The sequence below is a fragment of the Sparus aurata genome, chromosome 3 (genome assembly GCF_900880675.1).
Source record: "Sparus aurata chromosome 3, fSpaAur1.1, whole genome shotgun sequence".
Classification (NCBI taxonomy): Eukaryota; Metazoa; Chordata; class Actinopteri; order Spariformes; family Sparidae; genus Sparus; species Sparus aurata.
Window position 1 is genome coordinate 1,526,944 of NC_044189.1, and position 27,134 is coordinate 1,554,077.

General features: G+C 42.6%; 1 protein-coding gene across 1 annotated transcript; it reads left to right on the top strand.

Moving 5' to 3' along the window:
- The first annotated feature begins 15,175 nt into the window (after window positions 1-15,175).
- LOC115579213 (H-2 class I histocompatibility antigen, Q10 alpha chain-like) lies at window positions 15,176-25,215 on the top strand. Its single transcript, XM_030412772.1, has 8 exons — window positions 15,176-15,185; window positions 15,537-15,809; window positions 18,364-18,654; window positions 19,011-19,295; window positions 21,014-21,160; window positions 21,624-21,647; window positions 24,563-24,681; window positions 25,072-25,215. The coding sequence occupies exons 1-8, from the start codon at window positions 15,176-15,178 to the stop codon at window positions 25,213-25,215; spliced, it is 1,293 nt and encodes a 430-aa protein (XP_030268632.1).
- Window positions 25,216-27,134: the final 1,919 nt, after the last annotated feature.

A 27,134-nucleotide genomic window follows, 5' to 3' on the forward strand; every position in this document is an offset into this window, starting at 1 on the left:
GGGAGGAGGAGGAGAGAGAGGAGGAGGAGGGGGAGGAGAAGCTATAGAGAGTGTAGAGAGTGACACAGCTTGCAGCTTGTGGGAACAGACAACAAAAACAAAGGTTAGAGAAATGCAGTATTGATCAGAATAAACAGATGTTTCTCGTCGGCAGCACAGTGTAATCTAGTACTATAGGAACTCATTGAGACTGACACCGACCCACTGAAGAAGCTTACAATTGATATCAGGGCTAATTAAAGGCTAAATGGAAGAAGTGAGTTTTGAGTTTAGATTTAAAGGCGTCAACAGAGCCTGATTGTCTGATGTCAGCTGGGAGCTTATTCCAGAGGAAAGGAGCCCGATAGGAAAAAGCCCTGCAGCCAGCTGACTTCTTCTTGATCCTGGGAACCATCAGGAGCCCTGAATCCTGAGAGCGTAATGCCCAGGTTGGAATATATGGTGTAATTAGATCTTACAGCACCTTAAAGTCTGATCTTAGATGCACTGGGAGCCAGTGCAGAGATGCTAAGATTGGTGTAATATGATCAAATTTTCTTGTACATGTTAAGACTCTGGCTGCAGCATTCTGAACCATCTGAAGACTTTTAGTGCTCTCACGTGGAAGACCTGAAAATCACCTGATCAACATGGTGTCTCTGTCTGGCGGGGGCGATGACCAACATCTCAGTTTTTTTTCGAATTAAGGAGCAGGAAGTTTTCTGACATCCACTTCTTCACTGCATATAGGCAGGGCTCTAGTTTTGTGATTTGAGATTTGTCATCAGCTTTTAAGGGCACATACAGCTGAGTGTCGTCCGCATAGCAGTGGAAATGTATCCCATGGCTCCGAATAATTTGGCCGAGAGGTGAAATATATAAAGAGAAGAGCAAAGGGCCCAGAACAGAGCCCTGGGGAACTCCATACTTCACAGCAGTAAAAATTGATGACGTACCATTGTAGGAAACACATTGTGTTCTTTCGGACAGGTATGATTTTAGCCATGCTGTCAGGCCAGAGATGCCAAATTGACTTTCAAGTCTGTCTGACAGTATGCCATGATCTATAGTATCAAATGCAGCGCTGAGATCCAGTAACATGAGCACTGAGGTCGAGTTAGAGTCTAAGGTAAGTAGAATGTCATTTACCACTTTAGTAAGGGCGGTTTCAGTGGAGTGACAGGCTCTGAAAGCTGACTGAAAAGGAGATTATCCAGGAGATTATTATGGAGTAGGTAGCCTGAAAGTTGTTGGGACACGACTCTTTCTTAGACTTTAGAGAAGAAGGGAAGGTTGGATACTGGTCGATAGTTATTTAGTGACCCTGGGTCGAGGTGTGGTTTCTTAAGTAGAGGCTGAACCACAGCAGACTTAAAACTAGAAGGGACAGCACCAGTCATGAGTGATGAGTTAACAATATTTAACATTGTAGGTCCCAGTGCTGGCCTTAGTTCTTTAAACAGTTTTGCCAGAAAGGGGTCCAGGACGCAGGTCGTTGGCTTTGAGGATGAGACGATTTTGGACAGTATCTGAAGGGAGATATTTTCAAAAGTGTTTAGAGCTGAGACTAACTGACCAGAAGAGGAATCCTCTCGACTGTCAGCTCCATCTATGATCCCCTTGGAATGCCGAGCCCTGTAGTTTTAACAGCAGAGAAGATGCTGAGAGACCTGTGCAGGAGAGGGATAGGCTGGGATGACACTGTGCCTGAGTCAGTCTCCAAAGAATGGCTGGAATGGCTGCAGCAGCTGCACCTGTTGGACAGATTCGAGGTTAGCAGATGTATGAAGCATCTATCCTTCTATCCTTAAGTACAATCCTGAACTTAAAGGAGTCTGATTTAATGCTCCATTCCACACCCAGCACTCGTTCTTCAGGTAGCAAGTCCAGCTCCATATCCAACCCTTCAATGCCTTTTGCTCTGTGATTCTCTGGGATGGCTTCCAGCACTCCAGGCCTATTACTCATCCACTTTGTGAGAAGAAATCCACCCTTGGAACACAAAAAGACCAGGTTCCTGTAAAGCAACACTGCTTCCTTCTCCGTGGCCACTGATACAAGGCAATCATCCACATAAAAACGGTGCAATAATTTATCCACTGTTTCCTCACTGGAGCGATGCCCATAGTCCTCTGCACACTTCCTGAGAGCGAAATTGGCACAACTGGGAGATGATGTCGCCCCGAACAAGAGCACCTTCATCCGATGCTCAGTGGGTAATTGCTTCAAATCCCCTCTGGCCACCAGAGGAATCTGAGGAGGTCTCTGTCATCAGGAGGGACCTGTACCTGGTGGAACATGGATTCAACAGGGTATCCGCGGAGTCTTAAAAAGTCTTAAATTTACACATACAATCATATTTTGCATATAGGTCTAAAATAACATTTAGTCGGGTCTTAAATATGTACGTTCATTAACCGCTTCCGTCATCGCCTTTTTTTTTTTTTTTTTTTTTTTTGGATTAAATGTGTTGGTGAGATTCACAGTCATCTCCGTGTGGTCTTCTGTCTGAAGTATCCAGGAATGTAAGTGGTATTTTGCCAACAGCGCGGTCGGAATTTATCGCCACACACCAGTTCACCAGTTCCCGGTCCAATTTCATCCAGTTCTGCTCGACCTGAACTCTGCGCTGCCTCTGCCACCTAACAGTCAAGCGACATTCAAACCGTCTTTGGCCCAACTCCAACGTTGAAAGCAGAGGTGCTTTCGATTTTGAACACTGTGCGTGTGTCAGTGTGTGTGCACACACCAGGGTTATTATAGTTAACTCAAATTAAATTCCTTGATAAAAACTATACTTAAACTTATTAGATCACTTGTTAAATGAATTGAAACTAAACTAAAATGAAAAAACAAACTGAAAAACTAAATTAAAATAAAAAATAATGAAAATGTTAAAACTATAATAACCCTGACACACACTCATTCACTCCATTCTTCATTGGTTGAGCTGCTCTGTGAATGACTATTAATGTGGTTATTTGTTTAAAGCAATACTGGGACCGCATTTTTCTGTACTTTTTCGTACTTCGTGTAGGTCTTAAATTAGGTTCAAAATGGTGTTAAAATGGTCTTAAAAAGTCTTAAATTTGACTTGTTCAAACCTGCAGAGACCCTGATTCAATGTCAGCCATGATCACAATTGGTTCCTTTCTAAATCGGGTCACCACTCCGATGAGAGGGCTGGTAAGATCAGGGCCCTGCAGAAGTTGAGCATTCGGTGATGTTCCTTGATATCTTGCTCCACAGTGAAACACAACTCTGATCTCTCTTTTGGTGGGGTGGTAGACTCCGTGGTGTGGTATGTACCACACTTTTCCATTGCCACGGTCCAGCTCCTCTTCTGTCACCGTCTCAGCATAGCCTTTAGCCAGAAGGTCACTTATAAAGAGATTGTATTCAGTGTGAAAAGTTAAATCCTTCTGAAATCTTCTTTTCAAACAACACAAGCGCTGTTCAACAATTCTCTTATTATTTGGCATGCTGATGTTGATGTTCCTTACAGGTAATGCAATCTGGTAATGCCCATCCACCTGTTTTACTGAGCTGGTGACAAACTCCAGGAACCTTTGATCCTCTTTTGACATCGCGGGTTGCTCATCAATGCTGCTTTCGGGGAAGTCATTCTTGAACTGTTGCTGCCAGAGGTCATCCAGCTTCACGACTGAAACTCTGTTAACAGTTATTTGTGGATGCTCCCAGTTAACAGTGTTTACATGGTTTCCTGTCAGTGGACCATTAACAGTCCAGCCCAGCAAGGTTCGGATAGCATATGGTCCATCATTCACACTACACGCCACATCCAGTGGTTCCGGTGCTTTAGGAACATTGGTTCCTATCAGTAGCTCTATTCCGGCATCAATCTGAGGTGAGTGAATGTGTTTCAGATATGACCATTGTTTAATATCTCTTTCAGTAGGGAGATTTCCTCTGTGCACAGGCGTGGACTCGTGTGTAAGCTCTTGGCAGCTCGAGGAAATCGTCCCCCTCCAGTGCTGCAACCTCCAGTCCTGACTCGATGTTACTGCTTACTACTTTCTCCTGGCCCATGGTTTGAAGGAGAATGCGCCCCTTCCTCCCTGTGAGGTGGAGCTTTTGCATTAAACTATCAGTGCAAAACACTGCAGTACTCCCCTGATCCAAGAAAGCATAAGTGATGATGATTCTGGTTCCTTTGTTGGATTTAACCTGGGCTGGAACAATTGGCAGTTTGCAGTCCTGGTCTCCAGCCCCTGTAAGACCACTTGACATCATGAAGTACAGTGGAATGTTTAAGGCTACACCTTGAGCAGGAAATCCTTTTCCGGCAATCTTTACTGATGTGTCCAGTACACAAGCAGCCAAAACAGATGCCATTTTCCTTTAAGAGGCCTATTTTCCTCTCATGAGGCATCCTTCCCATCTGCACACATACATCTAATGTGTGTTCTCTATGGAGTTAGAATCATGCCAAAACCTCACACACACACAAAACGTGTTTTACTCACGCACAACGATTCACAAACAAACTCAGTGTGGTCTGCAAATGCAAAACATCATTCACAAACTAATGCATTTTGTTTTGCAAATAACAAATGTACCAATCAAACAAATACATCATGCTTCAGGAACAAGTACTGCATGTTTTACACATACAAAGAAACATATTTCTTCAAGTACAAGAAAGTATCCTTCAAGTACAAATTAAAATCTTTCAAGTACAAAGAACAATTCTACAAGTACGAAAAAAAAATAACTGTCACGTGACTTTTGGCACTACTTTTCTGCCTTGCTGATCCACACACAAATGTCTCTACAGGGTCTCTACACATGAACACGAGCATTGAAAACATTCTTTGTGAACACAGAGTTTACTAAAAAGAAGGTTTTTGAACTACTCACGTTAGCAGCTGCATCTCCTGTGTGTTGCCGTCATGCCAGACAAAAAGTGTCGATCCCGAGTGCGACCTGACAGGCACGCTTGTGGAGCGGTTCACTATTACTCTCCTGCCTGTCAGGTCGCACTCGGGGATCGACACTTTTTGTTCAAAAACCTTCTTTTTAGCAAACTCTGTGTACACAAACAATGTTCTCAATGCTCGTGTTCATGTGTAGAGACCCTGGTGATACTACAGGCAAAGTTTCATGTTGTGTCGAGCCTTCTTACTGTTCTAAAAATAGAGATTTTGATGCTATCGTATCATGCCCCATGCACTCCCGTTCAAAATGAATGTGCCCAAAACCGAAACTACGGTAAATCTTAAAAGTGCCTCTTTCGTCATAATTATGCTTTTACATGAAGTTTTGACTCATATTCAATCGCAAATAAAGCCTCGGTTTCTTTTTGGCGAGAGTTTCGCTTTAAAGTCGCTTGCGAGGTGTAGAATAGGTCCTGTATATTTGTATGACGCGCTGCTGCCGATACAGAGAAGCAGGCTGAGTCCAGTTACGTTTTCACAGGTATTTAATAAACAAAAAAGAGCTACAGCGGCCTTTCGATTACACACGATCAGACTTAAACAAAGGCGGTCAACAAAAATTACGGCTACCTAACTCACCTGTCTCCTTTCCCGGTGCAGGTGAATCAGCCCTTAATGTAACCTACTACCAGTGACCATGTGACCCAAACCCCACATATCACCGTGGCAACCAGACCAAACAAATCGAAACCTGCATAATCCTCGGCAAAGCAATGTGTGGCTGCTACAAATAAAATTCTGACTTTGAATTTCTTCTCTAAAACTGCAGAGTGCCCCTTTAAGATTATGGGTTCCTAATATTGTGTGTTTGTGTGTGTAGACAACATCAACGTTGTGCTGTTAACTGTAACAGGAGATAACATCAGTTACAGTGGTAAGTGTTCTACTAGCTACAAGCAGGAGGAGACAGTGAGGAGGAGCTGCAGTCACTGATTTTTGTTAATTTGCACTCCAAACAGCGCGGAACGTTGCTCGCTGCACGAGTTCCCGGCAAACTGTTGTGCAAGAAAGAATTTGCCTATCACCGGAGCACTTACAGCCTCCGCTACCACCTCAACGGCAAACATGTTGCAGCTAGCACAGACGACGCTCCGAGCTCGAGCAGGCAGTGTCGCCAATCCACAGTCGACAAGACGACAAGCTTCAGAGCCACAATGAGAAAGTCCACGGCTGACAAATTAACAAACACACTGGCGAAGTCCTGAAAAAGCTTAAATATAGCTGACTTGAATGTAAGTTTGTGTCTTGTGAACAATGCAATAATAAAATTCTTTATTCATATTGCACTTTATCTTCACACTCAGTGATTAAAATAAACATGGTGTTGTTTAAGTTCATTCATGTGTCTATTCATCATCATATACCAGAATCCATTTAAACTGAAAAATGTTGCTTCTCATGTCAAATATTGATATTTGATGAATTGAGATTAATTAATTACAAAGCATCTAATTAATTACATTCATTTGTTTAATCGAGTCCCACTACTAATTTAGAATAAGAATTGTATTCAGGAAGCTTGTGTCTCTGATATTATTGTTGAGGATTTAAAGGTTGTGTAAGAGTTAAAGTGATTAAGTGTTATTGAGTTTAACATAATTGTTTTTTCCTGAGCAGCAGCTTCTTTTGGTCACATTGTTTGTAATGAGGAGCGAGTGTCCGTGGTGTCGTGTGGTCACATGGAGAAACCTGCCGTGTCCAGCGTTTATTTTCAGAGCGATCTGCTTTTTTAGTCCGGCTGCTTCGAGTGCCTCTGGTTAAAAATCCCTCAACTTTTCAGAAAGACGCTGGTAACGTCACCACTGCTTAAACTTTTCAGACAACAATCCACCAGTTCAATTGGTCGGGACTCGTCACACTGGTTGACTGGTTCAACCTGTGAACCTTGTAAGAACCGGTTTGGTTCAGCACAGACATGAGAGCCTCTGTAGTCACATCATTCAGTCACTCCTCTGAGCATAGTGAGGAACAACGATGGTGGACTTCATCGACTCTTTACTGGTGTTGATTCTGGTTTAGATTGAACACACGACGGGTCCTCGGACCACTGCTGCTATGATGAGTGGAAATAGTGAAAGTGTTTTGTTTATTCTATTGTTGATACATCAGAACACGCTACACTCACTCTGGGTTTTAAAAATGGAGGTCATAAGTGTTTAACAGAAAGTCTGATACAAGTTATGTAAAGTGAGTGGATCCAGGAGACGACCGAGCAGGACGAGGCATCACCAAGTGGAGCCCGAGCCAGACGACCTCCTGTCCACCATGATGACCTGGAAGAGGGCAGGACAGACAAGATCATCAGTAACAGACAGAGAGAGACATCAAGATTAACAGAAATATAGATATGAGGAGATAGTGAAGCAGAGGAGAGCAATGATCCAGCAGAGCCCGGGGTGTGACCATCCAGATCAGTCAGTATTTCAAGACAACAGGAGCCCGGAAATGGTAGATGGTCCCAGGGGGCCGTGGTCCATTAGAAGGGAGCCTGAAAGAAAGAGGGGAGGAGGAGAAGAGAAGGAGGAGAGAAGAAGGAGGAGAAGAGAGAAGAGGAGGAGGAGGGGGGGAGGAGGAGGAGGAGAAGGCTATAGAGAGTGTAGAGAGTGACACAGCTTGCAGCTTGTGGGATCAGAAAACAAAAACAAAGGTTAGAGAAATGCAGTATTTATCAGAATATCAGAATAAACAGATTGTTTCTCGTTGGCAGCACAGTGTAACTCAAGTACTTTACGGGGATTCCCCAACATTTGTTCCGGAATATTTGTGCGGGAATCCCGCGGGTCACAGAATTCCCACGGGATTCCCGCCGGATGGGAGTCAACTTTACTATTAATCATGTGATTGGGACTGTACAGGATAAACAGTTAACAGGAGCAGACGGGAGCGGGAACCAGGGGATAGAATCCAAATATTGATAATATTGATACCAGCGTTGTATCAATATTTAGTTGCTACCAGTGTAATGAGATCGATGCTTTAGCGTCACTGTCTCTCCCTTATGCACTGTTCTGATTTCATTAAAGTGGAGACCTGCTGTCTGTGTCCTCACAGAGCGGAGCAGCACTGAAGCAGCTCAGCAGCAGCAGCAGCAGCACAGAGACGAGCCGAAGACGAGCCGTGTGAAAATGACACAACAGCGACCTGAACATCTGTAAGAAGGGAGGAAAATACAGCGTAACACTGCAGATGTGTTCAAGCACGGGAGAAACCATGCGGAAGAAAACGAGGAACTCAAGAAACGGAGGGAGGAGAGAAATCCCCCACCAGACCCTGACAGACCCTGACAGACCCAGACCCTGACAGACCCTGACAGACCCTGACCCTGACAGACCCTGACAGACCCAGACCCTGACAGACCCTGACAGACCCTGACAGACCCAGACCCTGACAGACCCCAGACAGACCCAGACAGACCCCGACAGACCCGACAGACCCAGACAGACCCAGACCCATACAGACCCGACCCAGACCCTGACAGACCCTGACAGACCCTGACAGACCCAGACCCTGACAGACCCTGACAGACCCTGACAGACCCAGACAGACCCAGACCTGACAGACCCAGACAGACCCCGACAGACCCCGACAGACCCAGACAGACCCTGACAGAACCCGACAGACCCAGACAGACCCCGACAGACCCCGACAGACCCAGACAGACCCAGACCCTGACAGACCCAGACAGACCCAGACCCCAACAGACCCAGACAGACCCCAACAGACCCCGACAGACCCAGACAGACCCCGACAGACCCTGACAGACCCAGACCATGACAGACCCCGACAGACCCCGACAGACCCTGACCCTGACAGACCCTGACAGACCCAGACCCTGACAGACCCTGACAGACCCAGACAGACCCCGACAGACCCCGACAGACCCAGACAGACCCAGACCCTGACAGACCCAGACAGACCCAGACAGACCCAGACCCTGACAGACCCTGACAGACCCAGACCCTGACAGACCCAGACAGACCAGACAGACCCCGACAGACCCAGACAGACCCTGACAGAACCCGACAGACCCAGACAGACCCCGACAGACCCCGACAGACCCAGACAGACCCAGACAGACCCCGACAGACCCCGACAGACCCAGACAGACCCAGACAGACCCAGACCCTGACAGACCCCGACAGACCCCGACAGACCCAGACCCCGACAGACCCCGACAGACCCCGACAGACCCAGACAGACCCAGACCTTGACAGACCCCGACATACCCCGACAGACCCCGACAGACCCAGACCCTGACAGACCCTGACAGACCCTGACAGACCCAGACCCTGACAGACCCTGTCAGACCCCGACAGACCCCGACAGACCCAGACCCTGACAGACCCTGACAGACCCTGACCGACCCAGACAGACCCTGACAGACCCCGACAGACCCCGACAGACCCAGACAGACCCTGACAGACCCCGACAGACCCCGACAGACCCAGACAGACCCAGACAGACCCCGACAGACCCTGACAGACCCAGACAGACCCAGACCCAGACAGACCCTGACAGACCCAGACCCAGACAGACCCTGACAGACCCTGACCCCGACCCAGACCCAGAGACCTTTCAGTCCAGCAATGTCCAGGTGGATAATAGTAAAAAAAAAAATATTTTAGTCATCTTCAGCATTAGTTAATATTAATTTTCAAAGTGCAACTGGTCATTTATCATTTGTTAGCCAACTCAAAAAGTATAAATTAGACTTCGACCATGATAAATAATTTAAATAATTTCCCTGTCTGGGATCATTAAGGTAATTCTATCTATATATCTATGATAATAATAATATGGTTAATAACCTTGATACATGTATCCCAATGCAACGTGTATTTAAATGAATACATCAGCTGGAATTTAAATAGATATACTGAATATGAGATGATGTAATATAATTGTTGTATTGTTGTTTTGTTACTGTTCTGTTCTAAACAAACATATTTGATAATTAAGTTTTTTCTAATCACGTATAAATCCTGTCCTGGTTTTAAACTTATTAATAATTTAAAGGAACATTCACAAAAAGACCCAGACCAAGACAGACCCAGACCCTGACAGACCCCGACAGACCCCGACAGACCCTGACAGACCCAGACCCTGACAGACCCCGACAGACCCCGACAGACCCAGACAGACCCTGACAGACCCAGACCCTGACAGACCCTGACAGACCCTGACAGACCCTGACAGACCCAGACCCTGACAGACCCTGACAGACCCCGACAGACCCAGACCCTGACAGACCCTGACAGACCCAGACCCCGACAGACCCAGACAGACCCCGACAGACCCCGACAGACCCCGACAGACCCCGACAGACCCCGACAGACCCAGACAGACCCCGACAGACCCAGACAGACCCAGACAGACCCCGACAGACCCCGACAGACCCAGACAGACCCCGACAGACCCAGACAGACCCTGACAGACCCCGACCCCGACCCCGACCCAGACCCAGAGACCTTTCAGTCCAGCAATGTCCAGGTGGATAATAGTAAAAAAATATATATATTTTAGTCATCTTCAGCATTAGTTAATATTAATTTTCAAAGTGCAACTGGTCATTTATCATTTGTTAGCCAACTCAAAAAGTATAAATTAGACTTCGACCATGATAAATAATTTAAATAATTTCCCTGTCTGGGATCATTAAGGTAATTCTATCTATATATCTATGATAATAATAATATGGTTAATAACCTTGATACATGTATCCCAATGCAACGTGTATTTAAATGAATACATCAGCTGGAATTTAAATAGATATACTGAATATGAGATGATGTAATATAATTGTTGTATTGTTGTTTTGTTACTGTTCTGTTCTAAACAAACATGTTTGATAATTAAGTTTTTTCTAATCACGTATAAATCCTGTCCTGGTTTTAAACTTATTAATAATTTAAAGGAACATTCACAAATCACTTCATGAAAATTCATTCAGATTTAGCAATTTGATTTGACTTAGCAGGTGGTCCTCCATAGTAAAACTACAGGGACCACAGGTCATGTATTATTAATGTTTTGTGCCCTTAGTGAAGGTTTTTAAGGTAATAAATGCCTCCCTATATTACCACAGATGAATTGTTCCTGTTGCCATATCTTTTGAAATAACAATGCAGAACACAAAGTAATCTAAATAGAATGGGGAGAAGATCAAATCAAATTCAGTGTACTGCCTAATAGAAGAGGAAAAAATAATGGGAGCGGGATCCATTTTACCAGGAGTGGGACGGGACAGGAATGTTGTTTACCTCTGGCCCAGGATTGGGACGGGACCAGATTTTTTTCTGTGTAAGTGGGACGGGACCCTCAAGTGCAGGACGCACCAGCTGGTACGGATTTGTGAATTTGGTATCAGATCACCGTCCAACAGTTAGACAAAACTCGACATTTAGAGCCGAGAAAAGAGTGCTGTTCGAGAGGAAAATGAAGTTAATCGTCTTTTTCATCCTTTTGTGGACAGCAGTTGCAAGAAGGAGGGGTGAGTTACAGTTTAGATACTTTAATGTTTCAGATTGATAGCGAAAGTAAGACATTAATTTGTGATGTATTTAAAATTGCATTCAGTGCTTGTTTCACAAAAGATGCTACGAAGCGTTATGATTTTTTGTTTCTTTTCATTTGTTGCAATTTCAGATATACAGTAGATGTTGTTGATGAAGGTTCTCAGTCATCCAGTCAGGGTAAAGTTCTGTATCAGAGTCAACTGGACTTGTTTCAGGTTCTTGGTGTTTTGTCCTTAGGATGGACTAGTTTCTGCCCCAGCAGACAAAAAACATCATTTAGAGGTCTGCTAAATAAAATTAGTACATTTAAAACATCTTAATCTTAATCTTTGCCAATTTCTGTTTGTTTCAGTTTTCAATAGAATAAGTGTCTTTAAAAATATGACAGGAGGTCAATCTTTCAAGCCTCTTTGTGTGAATGTAATATTTGCTCCAATAACATTTACATTAATTATGTACATTTCCTCTGGTTAGACTTGTTAATGATGAGTGAAATGTCAATCTTTGTTAGAGTGACATCTTTTTCAAGCATTTCTGAAAAGGTATTTCTGTAAATCAAACGAAAGGCAATCTGTAAAAATGTGATAAATAGTCACAATCACAAAAAGATCATCTGTTGTTTACATCAGGGAGAAAACAACAAATATAATCTTTTTCAGGATTGCAGCTATGTACAATTCTGAAAAGAAACTCTTTGATTCTATTTTGAATTATATTTTTTTGAGGCAAGAGAAATATGGTGTTCCACCATTTTCTATCTAAATAAAATCATGTGGGAGTTGTGATATGATCAAGATGATAAGAAATAAGAAAGGAGTCCTGTTCAAGGGGGAAATTAAGTTAAGCGTCTTTTTCGTCCTTTTGTGGACGGCGGCGTTAATGTGTCAGATTAAAACTGAAAGTAAGACATGAAGTTGTGACGTCTTTAAAATTGCGTTCAGTGCTTGTTTCACAAAACATGCTACGAAGCATTATGATTTTTTGTATGTTTCCAGCTGTCTGATCACTGGCTGAGCCACTCCTCCCTCTCCTCCAGCAGCCGCCACCTAAACCACACCCCACTGCCACAACAGTGTTCCATCGTTTTGTATCTAGATAAAGTCACCTATATTTACATGTGGGATATATGCTTCGTGCTAAAGACACTATACTATGGGGTATTGATTTGATAACCATATTAAACTCTTTTTGAGAAATGTTAATGTAGGAGACACTGCTCACACACTACTTTGATATATATATGATAATTAATCACTGGTTATTAATTTCATACTCGTAAATGGGGCACCACCTCTGTGTTTAGTTCTTGGAATAATCCGGAGGAAATTATTCCAAACACCTAACTGTACCAGTTGGCTTGGACAGTAAGATTCCATTCAAAATCAATTTATTCAGTCTCAATATTCTGAAGTAGTGACTTCTTTGCACGTATCCGGTTCTCCACATTAAAATTAAGTTCCAGACAAAGACAAACGATTATATATGTTTACTGACTAAATAATTTGGGGTAAAATAAATGACATGACAATTTTAGACGAACAACAGATAACAGAAAAGGTAAAGACTGTAATAAGCAAAGTAATAAAGTTATGTGACCATTGGTAGATGGTAAAGTTAAAGGGTCGGGTTTTTATATATTAAATATTACAGGAGTAATTTTAATACTAACAAGACCCTAATCTCAATACTCCTAAGTTCATAAAATAGAAGTCACAACGTAGACAGAGCCTAGACAGAAGCCAGAACTTTAGACACCACTTATTCTCACGTGTGTGGATCCAGCTGCATGAAGACGTTCAGCCTGTTTTGTCTGGGAGTCAGGAGGCACTGACGTTTGGTGTCCTTGAGAGTTCTGGGTTGGACTATGGCACGGTGCGTCGGTCCAGTAGCCAGAGGGAAGGCCGGTACTCTGTTGAGGAACTCTTGGTCCGAAGGCCCAGCGGGGTTTCCGCCTTGGGAGCGGGGTTTCCGCCGTTTTGTCTGGGAGTCAGGAGGCACTGACGTTTGGTGTCCGTGAGAGTTCTGGGTTGGACTACGGCACTGGCATCACCTCCCATTCCCTCCATAGACTCCAAATGGTCCAAAACTCTGCTGCTCGCCTCCTCACTCACACCCGCTCCAGTGAACACATCACCCCCATTCTCTACACCCTCCACTGGCTCCCTATCAAACAACGCATCGATTTAAAAATACTCCTCCTAACCTTCAAAGCTCTCCACCATCTGGCCCCACCCTACCTGTCTGACCTCCTTATCCCCCACCGCCCCTCCCGAGCCCTCCGATCCTCCTCCTCTCTAACTCTGACTATGCCACCTTCCAAACTCAAAACCTTCGGACACAGAGCCTTCTCGAGAACTGCACCCTGACTCTGGAACTCTCTCCCCCAGCCCATCCGCGACTCTCCATCACTTACCACATTTAAATCCCGCCTAAAAACCTACCTCTTCTCCCAAGCCTACGATCTCCCCTACCCATAACTACATTCATTCCTGACCTCTACCCCCGATCTCCCTCCCTCCTTCCGCTCTCCTCACTCATCAGCCCCCCCCCACTGCTCTTCAATCCATCCCCCCACCTCTATTGTTGTACCTGTTTCTGTCTGTTTGTCTGTATCAGCATTATCCCATGCCCCACCATTGCTTTTGTTTCCCTGTCATCCTTGTCTTCTGTTATCCTTGTTTGCTACTTATACCTACTACATGTGTGTCTGTGTATATCTCTGTAAGCGACTTTGTGTCTTTGAAAAGCGCTATACAAATTAAATGAATTATTATTATTATTATTATGTCACGTCGGTCCAGTAGCCAGAGGGAAGGCCGGTACTCTGTTGAGGAACTCTTGGTCAGCAGGTTTTCCGCCTTGGGAGCGCTGGGGGCAGAGTCGATCTCAGCTGGGAGCACACAAAGTCTCTTTTGTTGGAGACTCCTTGCACGGCTTCTGATGCAGACAATGACTGCAGCGTTCTTCATCAGATGATCACAGTCTTGAAAAAGACTTTTTCTTTGTTGTTTCAAGTGGTGGTTCTTAAGTTCTGATTCTGAGACTAATTCAACTTCTTCTGGATCATGCGGTGATACTTTAACATTATATTAAAATCAAAAATCAAAAAGAAAAGAATTGATTCTATTAAAAACTTGGATAAAAGTAAAACACTTAAAGTAGGGATTCAATTCGCTTGTCTTAGAGCTTGTTGCAAAAATAAAACTAAAGATTACTTAAAAAAAATATAAAAAGGAAAAATAGAAGAAAAGAGATAGAGTAGTTGGAGATGTGAAGAGAAGAAGTCAGGAGGAGAAGCAGGGAGAGAAGAGAAGAGAGAAGGAGGACCGAGAGGAGCAGAGAGGAGCTGTTTTATGACCTGCAGCAGACGGACCACAATGAGTGTCCCTACTTCTGTGATCTAAGTTGAGGCTCCCAAAAGTTTAATCTAACTACACTATTGTATTTAATGATTTGAAATCAGGTTTTAACCTTTCCAAAACTTCACCATCTTAAAAGTTGAATTTTTGCCTTCGTGAAAAGATGCACCATGACAATGATCATTTATCATTCAAAATAATTATAACCTGATTAAGTCATGAAGCAATAAAGTATACAACATAAAACAATAAAGTATACAATACACAGTAGGGCCAAGGAGTTATACATATTCCTTGTAGTTCTATTTTAACAAAACATATCAGACATTAACTGGTAAATAACACAAGTATTACTCAAGGAATGATGTCTGCAAGTCTCTCCTCCATCACCAAGACGAGGGCTGGTTTCTGTTGACCTCAAACTTATTAAGTAATAAACTTCATTTGGACTTGACAATAACATTGGAAAGATCTATTGTATGACCTTCTTATGCTATTTTGGAATCTGCTAAAGTTAAGAAATTGAGATTGTAGTTTATTAGTTATTTAGGACGTATTTGAATTTGGGTGAGGATAGAGGCTGCGGTGGGATTGGAATGAGTTCATGTTCTGTTTATTCCAAAAAATAAAGGCCCAACACATCTCCACTCTGCTGCCAGAGCTTTAATATGTCAGATCTAATCGTTCTTATCTATCTTATAAATATCTGTTTGTGTGACTTTCAGAGACACATTCCCTCCATTACATCTACACGGGCCTCTCCAGAGATCTCGGACTCCCGGGCATCCACAAGTTCACAGCCATGGGTTTGCTGGACAACAGGATGATTGACTACTTTGACAGCAAAACTAAAAAGAAAGTTCCCAAACAGACCTGGATGAAGGATCGACTGGATCCAGAATACTGGGTCAAAGGCACACAGTCCCGCCAGAGCAAGCAGCAGTGGTTCGAAGTCAACATCAACATCCTGAAGGATCGCATGAGACAGAACGACTCAGGTAAGATCCATGAAACGTGAAGAACCGAGCCGCTTTTTAGTTAACCAATAATTATTTACAAGTTGCAGTGTAGCAGAGTAGAGGTGTGAATCTTCACTGGCCTCATGATTCGATTATGATTCAGCTGTCAACAATTCAAGAGCGAAACAATACTCGATGCATCGCCATGTACAGCATCCTCAGTGATCTATGTCACTGTACATGGCTACTTCCATTGATGCAGAATCTTCCGTGTCAGCATCGCGATGCATCTTAGAATCAAAACACTTCCACCTTTTTTAGACAGAAGTCAAGCTCATCTAATAGGCTGGGCTCAGAAAACAAAGCTAAGCTAGCTCTCAGGTAGCAAAACCTGTGCTAATTCTGCTGTAAATGAACAACATTTTCGTCTTTTAAAATAATCGTGGTCTTTTACAAGCGTAACATTTTTACACATTTTGTTTATAATTTCATAATTTATATGATTATATGTCCATTAGAATAACATTTAAATTTCTTTAAAAAAACGTGAAAAAAACTCTGTATAACACATGTTCCAGATGAAAGAGTAGAATCTAAAGTATCATTAAAACTAAAAGCAGCACATTTTCAACAATATTTATTCTTATTTTGTGGTTAGTCAGAATGTGTCTCATCCCATGACTGCTCAGTACTCATGGGTCAAACCAAAACTTGTTCCTCCACAACTCATTTTGAAAATGTAATCAAAGTCATGTAATGTAGATGAAAAAACTGTGACACAATGGAAGTGTATGGTTTTGGTTGATAGTCTGAAAGGATTCAGAGGCAATCTGATACTAATAATTATTAACATCCTTCATGAAATCATGAATAATCCAACATGTTGCAAGTCAAAGAGTCCATATCAGGGTATTAATGCCCTAATTTAGTGCATGAATGGATTCAGAGCATCACAGCATTCATTGATTTACCAAAATTCTGTTTATTTAAGGATAAAATGTGCCTGAAACATTGTGACTTGTAGTTTGTTTAATGTTATATATACAGTTATAAATCAGTGCTACATTGACTTGAATGGTGAAACTGTTGGAATTGTTTGTTGTATTCACGCCTCAGTCAACACCGTCAGCTCCATGTCAGCACCATCACGGGGAACTTTTTTTTGTTCATAATGAGTTTGTTCCTCCAGTGCACTTGATTTGTTAAAGGAATTTTGTCTTTAAAATTCATAATCCTTACTTAATATATGTGTACTTATGGTAAAGGCATAATACTTTATAACCACTAAATATTAGTTAGCCTATATAAAAAGAAAACAGAACAACAGAACAACAGAACAACGAGGACGTTTACGTCGCCCCGATTGGCGTCACTGGGGCCAATCCCCTGACGGTGACTCTAGCCATGGGGACATGGAATGTCACCTCACTGTGGGGGGGGGGGGGAAGAGCCTGAGCTGGTGCAGGAGGTTGAGCGGTACCGGGGAGAAATAGTCGGGCTCACCTCCACGCACAGTCTGGGCTCTGGAACCAGACTCCTTGAGAGAGGCTGGACTCTCTTCTACTCTGGAGTTGCCCGTGGTGGAGGCGGCGAGCTGGTGTGGGCTTGCTTATAGCTCCCTTAGCTTAGCCGCCAGCTCAGCAGCTGGTGTTGGAGTTTACCCCGGTGAACGAGAGGGTTGCTTCCCTGTGCCTTCGGGTCAGGGATAGGACTCTCACTGTTTTCTCGGCCTATGGGCCAAACAGCAATGCAGAGTACCCAGCCTTCTTGGAGTCCCTGGGAGGGGTACTGAAGAGTGCTCCAATCGGGGACTCCATCGTTCTACTGGGGGACTTCAACGCCCACGTGGGTAGCGTCAGTGTTACCTGGAGGGGAGTGATTGGGAGGAACTGCCTCCCCGATCTGAACCCGAGTGGTGTTTTGTTACTGGACCTCTGTGCTAGTCACGGTCCACGATCCCGGATACAAGCGGCTGAAAGGAGTTTCCTCCGCAGGGTGGCAGGGTGGCAGGGTGGCAGGGCGCTCGCTTAGAGATAGGTTGAGAAGCTCTGTCACCTGGGAGGAGCTCTGAGTAGAGCTGCTGCTCCTTCACATTGAGAGGAGCCAGCTAGGGTGGCTCGGGCATCTGTTTCCAATGCCCCCGGGATGCCTCCCTCGGGAGGAGTTCTTGGCATGTCCCGCCGGGAGGAGACCCCGCGAAGGACCCAGGACACGCTGGTGAGAGAAGTCTGGGTGTCCCTGCTCAGGCAGCTGCCCCCTCGATCTGGCCCCGGATAAGCGGATGAAAATGGATGGATGGATGGATATAAAAAGTAACAATTAGCTTTTTATGATGTCCGACAAACACAAAGTAGTGAAAGGGAAAAAAACACATTTAATGAAATATACACAAACTCATGAGGTTGTACCGAAATATTGCATGTTTGCTGAGAACTTGTTCTATTAAGATATAACTTTATATTTCTTAATACTTTTTTCTTTTCAATATTTTAACTTTTGGGGCTTTATCCGAATCCTCAAGAATCAGTGTGCTCGACTCACTGTCTTGTTTGTCCTTTACTTCACCGCCCTGGTCTTTCTTCTCTGGTTACAGATCTCCACGTTCTTCAGTGGATGCATGGCTGTGAGGGCGAAGTGCAGCCAGACGGCAATATGACATTCTACCATGGCATGGATAGATACAACTACGACGGAAACGACTTCCTGTCCTTTGACTTCGCTCGCTCAGTCTGGGTCGCTCACATGCCAGCAGCAGAAGAGAGCAAGAGGAAGTGGAATGATGTCCCTGTCCTGAACGATTACACCAAAGGCTACACGGAGAATGAGTGTCTGCAGTGGCTGAACAAGTTCTGGAGTTACAGGATGAATCAGCTCCAAACAGCCTGTATGTATTACTGAAGGCCTTTTCTGTGTTTTTAATGTGATTTATAAAAGAGATAATAATAGTATATTAATGTTATCAAAGCTAAATAATGTTCCCTCAAAATAACCTCACTGAAACTCTGCAGGTGCAGCCAAATTAATGTAATCTCACAACAAGTCTCCATTGGAGCTGGTTCCTTGTGTACAGATGAACCAAGATCCTTAACGTAAACAGACAAAAAGAGCTGAAGTGATAAAAGAAAGTGTGTGTCACAGCAGTGTTTCATATTTACCAGTTTGTGTTTGTAGTCGTTAAATCCCCGGTACAAACAGAATCGTATGTTTGCTCGAATATTCAGTTACGGTTTGTGTCTCCAGCTCCACCTGAGGTGTTCGTGTTTGCACGAGACACCAACGTCGAGTCAAACATCCGTTTGACGTGCCTGGCGACAGGTTTCTACCCCCAAGACATCATCATGTGGATCAAACGGGACGGCCGCAAACTGTATAGAGAGGACGGACTGGAGAGCTCGGGCGTTAGACCAAATGAAGACGACACGTTCCAGAGACGAGACAGTGTGGAGATCTTAAAGAAGGACAAGTCCAAATACACCTGTGAAGTCATTCATGAAGCATCCAGTGTGTATGTGACGAAGGAGTGGGGTAAGAATCTGTTTCTTGTTTTTACTTGTTTCTCATTTTGTTTTTAGTTTAATTTAGTTGATTAGTTGAGTTCGGACATCTGGGCACTTTTTGGTGACAGAAGCTCCTCTAAACTTCTAAACTACACTGTAAACCTGAATAAGTTACCATAACTCAAAAGAATTGAGGCAATCGATTGCCTCAATTTTTTTGAGTTAATGAACTCAAAAGTCAACATTTTCCAGAACTTAAAAGGTTGGATGACTTGCTACTTGTACCTTTTGATAACCATTAAATAACTGTGCCACCGGTGCAGGTTGTACTCTTTGTTGTTTATTGTGAAATGGTAGTGAATCTTTTATTATAAGCTAATTATAAATGTTATGTTGAACACACCACTTATACAAATAACTGCTGCAAGCTGCAACAGTTGTATTTCCTGTTCTGTCTTCTGTTTTTATTGAGTTTTTGCTTGTACAGTAATAAGTGAATCTACTCTATGTCTGTCTATGCGCTCAAAACATATTTCCCGACAGCAGCTGCTGGAGAGAGGCCTTCTGATGCAACATCACTCTCTGAGGCATGTAAGTTTAGCAAATTGTTTGTGGTATCTTATGCACTGCTATGTTGTTGTTGTTGTTATTATTGTTGTTGTGTTGTTATGATTATTATTATCATTATTGTTGTTGTTGTTGTGACTGAATGGTACAAGCTTGTTAGCAATTACAGTAAATTTAGATTTTAGGCAAATAAAACGAGGGAGTTTATTTGTACAGTACTTAATTTATATCAAACCTTATTAATAAATGTATTAAATGAAGTAGAATGACAGAACGAACTAAACAGTATGGATGTACTCTATGTTTGAATACAGCTTCAACTCAGGCGTCAGGCAGCAGCAGCGCTACCACATCAACCACACCAGCCACCTCTAAGATTCAGCCTGAAGCAAGTGAGTTATGTAACTGCATGTTACAGCTGCAGTCACATTACTGAACAATACTATGGTTATTCATAATTTATGCTTCAGATGTGTTTATTGCCTGATGTGCTGTTATTTGTAAATCACTGTGTGACCTTACTGAAGGATTTATATCATGCTGGAAAGAGTGACTTGAAAGTTAATTGTTGTTGTTCAAATACAACTGTTGTGAGTGTTCAGATGGTTCAGATGATGTCATTCAATTGTACAATGGTGTTCTTTTCTAATCTCACCTAGGGCACCAAATGGGCTAGAGCCAGCCCTGGCTGCAATCAACAAAAAGCTATAACTAACAGACTGAAACCACGAGGAAATCCTTTATTATCCATTTCTTAAGAGCCCTCTAAAAGCTGCATATCAATAATTTATATAATGTATGAATTCCTTCTTCTCCAGGAGAATATTGTCTAAAACATCTGCCTTCATAGAAGAGGAGGCTGGATGAATCGTGTGTTCTTGTCACAGAAGAATAATCAGAAACAATATTCACTAGTTAGAAGATAGTTTGAACTCGAAGAAGGTGAAGGATCATTTCTCAGACATGTCACAGTTTCCTCTCAGACACTTTAACATCCTCTTTGTCTGATCGATGTTTGTTCACAAGTTTCTCACCAGCACAAAGAACTTGATTCATGTTATTTTATGTCATCACATTTCAGATTAACTCCTCAGCATCTACATTTTCATTACAAATATCAACTTGAAATTTGATCTAATGAATATTGAACTAACACAGAGATCTTTTTCTGTGTTTTAGAAAACTCAGGTTCTGACTTAGTAGGACACATCATTGGTGAAGTCATCGGAGGGGTCGTGGTCCTGGTCCCGGTCCTGGTTCTGGTCCTGGTCCTGGTCCTGGTAATCGCTGTGGTGCTGGTGGTCTTATACAAGAAATGCATCATTGGTAAGTGAAATATATTTGCATTGTCTTCTCTGGTCAACAAACAGAGCAGTGGAGTGGAAGTGAAAGTTCTCTGATTAATGAACGGCTGTGTGTCCCTTTAAAAATCAGTTATTATGAGAATTCAGCTTCATAGAAACATTTTATCAACATGTCGACATCAAAATCATTAATATGTAATAATAAACATCCCAGATGAGTGATTCTGTACTGCAGTGTTCAATGTGGTGCATTTACACCAATTACAGATCACCTGATGATTCAGTGTGGTGGTTGTTTTAAAGGTGTGTTATTATTTTATGATGACTTGATGAGGTGTTCAGAGGTCACACTGCAGAACAGTCCTGTTAATTATTAAGAGACGGACGTGATTCTGTTCACTGAAGTCAAAGATCTCTGAGATCAAAACTCTAAATCACTTCATCCATCATCAATCACACGTGTTAACATTCTGTTTCTTTTACAGGAGGTGGACGTAACGGATCCTCAGGTAACTACTTTATTTCTCTTGAAGTCAGCTATCAGTCCTTCTCCCCGGCTGTAGCTCAGTGGGTAGAGCTGGTTGACTGGTGATCAGAAGATCACTGGTTCGAATCCCGGCTCCCCAGGGCAGCACTGAGCTACATGTCGAAGTATCCTTGAGCAAGATACTGAACCCCAAAGTTGCTCCTGATGTGCAGTTGGCACCTTGTGAAGGCAGCCACTGCCATCAGTAAGGGTCCTGCGATGAGCTGGCGACTCATCCAGGGTGAACCCTGGCCTATGCCCATAGAGTGAAACTGGATTTGGCCCCAGTAAGCCCTGTAACCCCTTAGGGGGAAAAAGCGGCAACATCCCGCAACCCTCACGGATAAGCGGAAAAGAAAACGGAACGGAACGGAAAGGACTCGAACGAATCTGTTAAAGAATTAGAATAAACAACAATAATAAACAAATAAACAAAGGGCACCTTAAACAAACTAAAAGAACAAACTGTCTTTTTCTTCATGACTGAATAAACAAACTGACCTTAGAGGGTTTTATTACCTCATTAATATTGTAAATATTGAAATTCTGACTTTGAATTTCTTCTCTGAAACTACAGAGTTCCACTTTAACATTATGGATTCCTAATATTGTGTGTTTGTGTTTGTGTGTGTGTAGGAAACAGCAACAGCAGAAACAGCAACAGTGTACCGTTAGCTGTAACAAGAAATAACACGAGTGACGAGGGTAAGTGTTCTCCTCTACAAGCTACCAGCAGGAAGTGACAGTGAGGAGGAGCTGCAGTCACTGATAGTCCCAGAAAGTTGTCTTTATTTGACATTTTTGTTAATTTGTCAAAAGAATTATTCATTGATTTAGATTAAAAATCATATTTATGTTTCACGTATTTATGTGGCTACTATGCACTGTATGTTACGAATAACACTTGTGTTCATCTCTGCAGACAATACTGGAACAGACCGCCGTCCAGAGGCTGACAGTCTCCTCCTCTCCTTACATTTAGTGTAAGAGCTCTTCACAAAAGTCCTGCAAAGAGATGGAAACTAATCCAATAAATTTAAACAAACATGCGTCAAAAGAAGAACTGTTGAGGTTCCGGTTATGGCGGTGTAGAAGACACACGCTGTGTTACCAGCTCCTGTGCAAGTCCTTAAATTTTAACCCTAAACAAGTGATTGTAATAATTGTAAAGCCGTTCACTGGGAAAGTGAGGAGCCATCTTGTGTCTCAAAGAGCTGTCCTCATACTGACTCTTAGGAAAGAGCTTTAATAAGAGGAAGCCGTTTCTTTTTTATAAATGCTGCGACTTTGTTACATTTTTACAGGACAGACCTTCTCTTTTTTTTTTTTTTTTTTTTTAATCTTTTATTGAGTTCTGTCATCACATATTCACATCTCAGTTCTACATACACAGAACCCCCTTGTGCTTTTTAAAAAAATCATTTTATCATTTCAACTGAACAACTGAAAACTGAAAACTTCAACTGAAAATCAATACTGAATGAATACAATCATATATATACACATATATATGATTGTATTCATTCAGTATTCTGTGTTTCATTTACATTTTTTACTTTAATTAAGCTTTTAACTTTTGAGATGTTTGTGAATCCGTTGGATTAGTCATAGACTGTCATAGGAAAAGAAATCCAAAGCATTTGATATTAAATTAAAGCAATTGGATAATTTGTTATCTGATAAAATAATGAATACTGTTTTTAAAAGAAGAAAATAAGTCTCCCTGTATAGTTTATCCTCTCTTTTCTTTCTTAACACAATCCATACTTTCATTATTCATGAAATATTGCCTATGTTAAGAAAATATCATTTTAAGTTCTGGCATTTTAACTTTTATAGCTACACGTATTAAAGAATTGTTATTCAGGTGTCACTGAGTTGCTGATGTTCGCTCCTGTTGACATGAATGTGTTGATGATTATTCTCTTATTTGCCTGAGAAAGTTCAAGAATGAACCATGTGCCAGTTTATGAAAGATAACCACGTATTTTTGTTCCTGTTTCTTTTTTCAATAAATAAAGTACAATATTCTGAATCATTGTTGGATTGAAGTGTTTAAGAAAAGATTCACCAGTTCTGAGAGAAAGAAATCTAACTGTTGATTTCACGGCTGACTTTAGCACATATTTCCATGTGTGTGTACACTGTAGAGCAGGGGTCGACTTGTAATCAGTCCATGAAATAGATATATATATTTTTTTTTTAAATCAAATTGTTGATCAAATAAATAGATTAAGAAATTAGCTTCCTTGGCTCTGAAGTTGCCTGCAGTCTTCAACTAGTAATTAAATGCTCATTTAATCAATGCAGTTGAGTAAAAGTAAAATATCTGCCTTTAAAATGTTGTGAAGAGGAAGAATAAAGAAGCAGAAAATGAAAATATGTCAGATTTGTACTTGAGTATATTGGTGAATGTAAATGTTACATATTTTTTTTTTTAAATAAAGTATACACTATGTTTTTAAATATTAGAAGTATTGATAAATGTCTTATATCTATATTTTATGACTTCATTTTTTTGTGTCGTTTTTGATTTTTTGTTTTGGTCTTTTTCGTTGTCTCACGCATATTACGGCATGACGTCACTAGGTGGCGTCAGATCGCAGCGTTTTCGAATCCTCTCGGCGGTTTAACGGCGGAGCGTCTCCATTAGATATACTGTGTGTGTGTGTGAGTGTGTGAGTGTGTGTGTGTGTGTGTTTGTGAGTGTGTGTGTGTGTGTGTGTGTGAGTGTGTGAGTGTGTGTGTGAGCAGAACCACCGGGAGCGTCTGAGAGCGTCTGTCTCCGGTGTTTCCGCCGTTTTTCCCGGTGCTAACAACTCTCCGGTAAGCTAACAGCTAACAGTTCGCCTGCTAGCTTGAGTGAGAGCGTTACCATGGTGACGCTCCGCGGTACAGGCAGCGGGCCGCCGCAGCAGCAGAGGCCGGCCAGGAGCTCCCAGTCCCCGGCGCGGGCTCCACCAGACACCCGGAGCAGGAGCACCGTCATCCGGCCGGAGAAACCTGAGCTGTCCGCTGTGAGTCAAGAGCAGAGCCGCGGGAACATATTCTCAGCAGGGGGTGCTGAGAGTCTATATATATATATATATATATATAGATATATATATGTGTGTGTGTGTGTGTGTGTGTGTGTGTGTGTATATGTGTGTATATATATGTGTATATATAAATATAATCTCAATAAAACGAAGTCAACTTTAAATTCACCTCTGATTTAATAACAATGAACCGGCCACATGGCCTGCAAAAATCTTAACTTCCACAACAATAGATGCTATGCATTATATACGCAATGAAGATGGAACAAACAATGTGCCACAGAGTAACTGACCATAGTACTCATCTGATATCAGTTTGGCACAGCTGAGCTGTCCATGTAACTGCGGTGCTTAACACCGTGCGTAAAGGCGCACTGTGAGGCGGCAGTGTTAGGAAAAGTGTCTTACCGCCTGCATTACAAAACTCCAAATGTGGCCTTCCTCTCCGGGTTGACGCTGATGAAGCTCCTCATTAGGCTGCCAATGTCCAGTCTGTCCAAAACATCTCCATGAACATGCATGAGAGCAAGGTGCATCAGTCTTTTTTGTGTCAGTTGTGCGCAACCATGTCTACAGGCGGCGCAGAGTGGAAAATGTTCTCTCTGATGATGCAGCTGAGATGGGGAGAGATAGGCATAGTTTGATGAGATTTTCAGCTTCTTTGAAAACAGCCCTCGTTTGTGGATGGAGTTTAGACATGTTTGCGGCTATGTCTTGTACAGTGTTACCGGGGGTGTCGCTGAAGACGTTTCCGATCATTTTAAGCTGCGTCTCCAGTCGTTCCCTGTCAAAGTGCAAGGGAAGGTGCAGGGAATCCACATTCACTGTTTGTTCCTTTTTGGCTGCCTGATTAACCACCTTCTCTCTGAGAGCTGCTGTTTTCATGCCATCTTGGTCGAATCTCCTCTTTAGTTCTTCTGTAACCAAGTCCACTGCTTCATTAAACTCACATCGCCATGAGTGTTGTGCTGCTTCCTCTGGCTCTGCTGTGTGGCGATAGCGGACTGTGGTTTTTTTCATCCTGTGCTCATCTGGCATTTTCAGTCCGGCTGTAGCTACCTTTTGCATCATGTTCTCCACCACTGCATCATCTCGAAGCGCTTCCACGCGCTTTCTCAGCAATTCAGTGCACTCAATGGCACCCAGTGCGCTGACTTTGGTGTGCTGTAAACCCCTGGCTGCCGACTCACACGGCTCGAAAAGTGCTGCACAGCACAGGAGGCCAAAGTAGGTTTTCGCTTTCAGCGCCTTCTTATACAGGCCTCCGATCTTGGCTCTGGTCTCTCCTCTCACACTTTGTCATCCTTAAGCTGCTCCAAAGTTTCATTGATCTGTCAGTAGGCACTGCATACTCGCTTAATGGCAATTGTCCTTACGCACCATCTTGTCGGACATATTGCCAGTATGGTAACCACTGCTGCATAGTGTTGTCACGATACCAACATTTTGGTATCGGTACCGGTACCAACATGTATTTCGATACTTTCCGATACTTTCCGATACTTTTTCAAATAAAAAGAGAACACAAAAAATGTCATTACTGACTTTATTTTAATAGAAAATCTTAGAACAATAACACATTAATCAGTAAATAAAATAAAATACCACAAAGACAAGCTTTTCTAATCTTTTGTCATACAAGCTGAGGCCTTAATTACATTGAGATACATACCTAAAAAATATTTTCATTAGATATAGCCTATATTAAGTAGGACCAATGTCTTTAAATGGTATGTTACTAGTCTTTATAAGATATTAAATGGCTAAATGTGTATATAAAAGTTTGTTACTTTATAAAGATCATGCATGTATGCATTTTACAGCTCTGGAAAAAAATTAAGGGACCACTTCAGATTTATTGTAAATCAGCATGTCTACATGTATGGCAAAAAGTTTAAAAATCACTGCGAAAATATAAATATAATAATATAATATAAATAAACCAGCTCTATACTTTTTTTCTTCCAGAGCTACTTTTGTTAAGAGTGAAGGGGGGTGGCGCTTGCTTTTAGCACTGAATGTGGCTTTTTTTCACGAGTAAATTACCTGTCGTTCCCTGAACTCAGTGTGCAGGTCTGGGTGCTTGTCCTTTAGGCGTTTGGCTAAGTTTAAGGTGTTTCCGCCCTTAGCCATGCATGTTTTAAAACATCGTTTACACAGTGGTGCATCAGCGTTAACAGCCTTGCTCATTTGTTTCTCAGCCACACAGTACTGCCATATCGCACTTCGCGCCCCTGGTTTGTCCACAAGTTGCGGCGTGGTGACGGTTGCAGCAGCCATTCTCTCTCTCTCTCTCTCTCTCTCTCTCTCTCTCTCTCTCTCTCTCTCAGCTTTCCTCCTGCTCCGTTTGTTGCTCCAGTCCACGCTGCTCGCTCACTTGCTAGCTGTTTCCTCCGGCTTGCTTGCTTTTTCGTTTTTTTCTCCCCAAGCTT

Excerpts from the sequence above, each read along its gene's own strand:
- LOC115579213 (XM_030412772.1), top strand. Across the intron at positions 18,655-19,010 it reads GAATCAGCTCCAAACAGCCT|CTCCACCTGAGGTGTTCGTG; the intron begins GTATGTATTACT and ends TTGTGTCTCCAG. Across the intron at positions 24,682-25,071 it reads AGAAACCTGAGCTGTCCGCT|GCGCACTGTGAGGCGGCAGT; the intron begins GTGAGTCAAGAG and ends CCGTGCGTAAAG.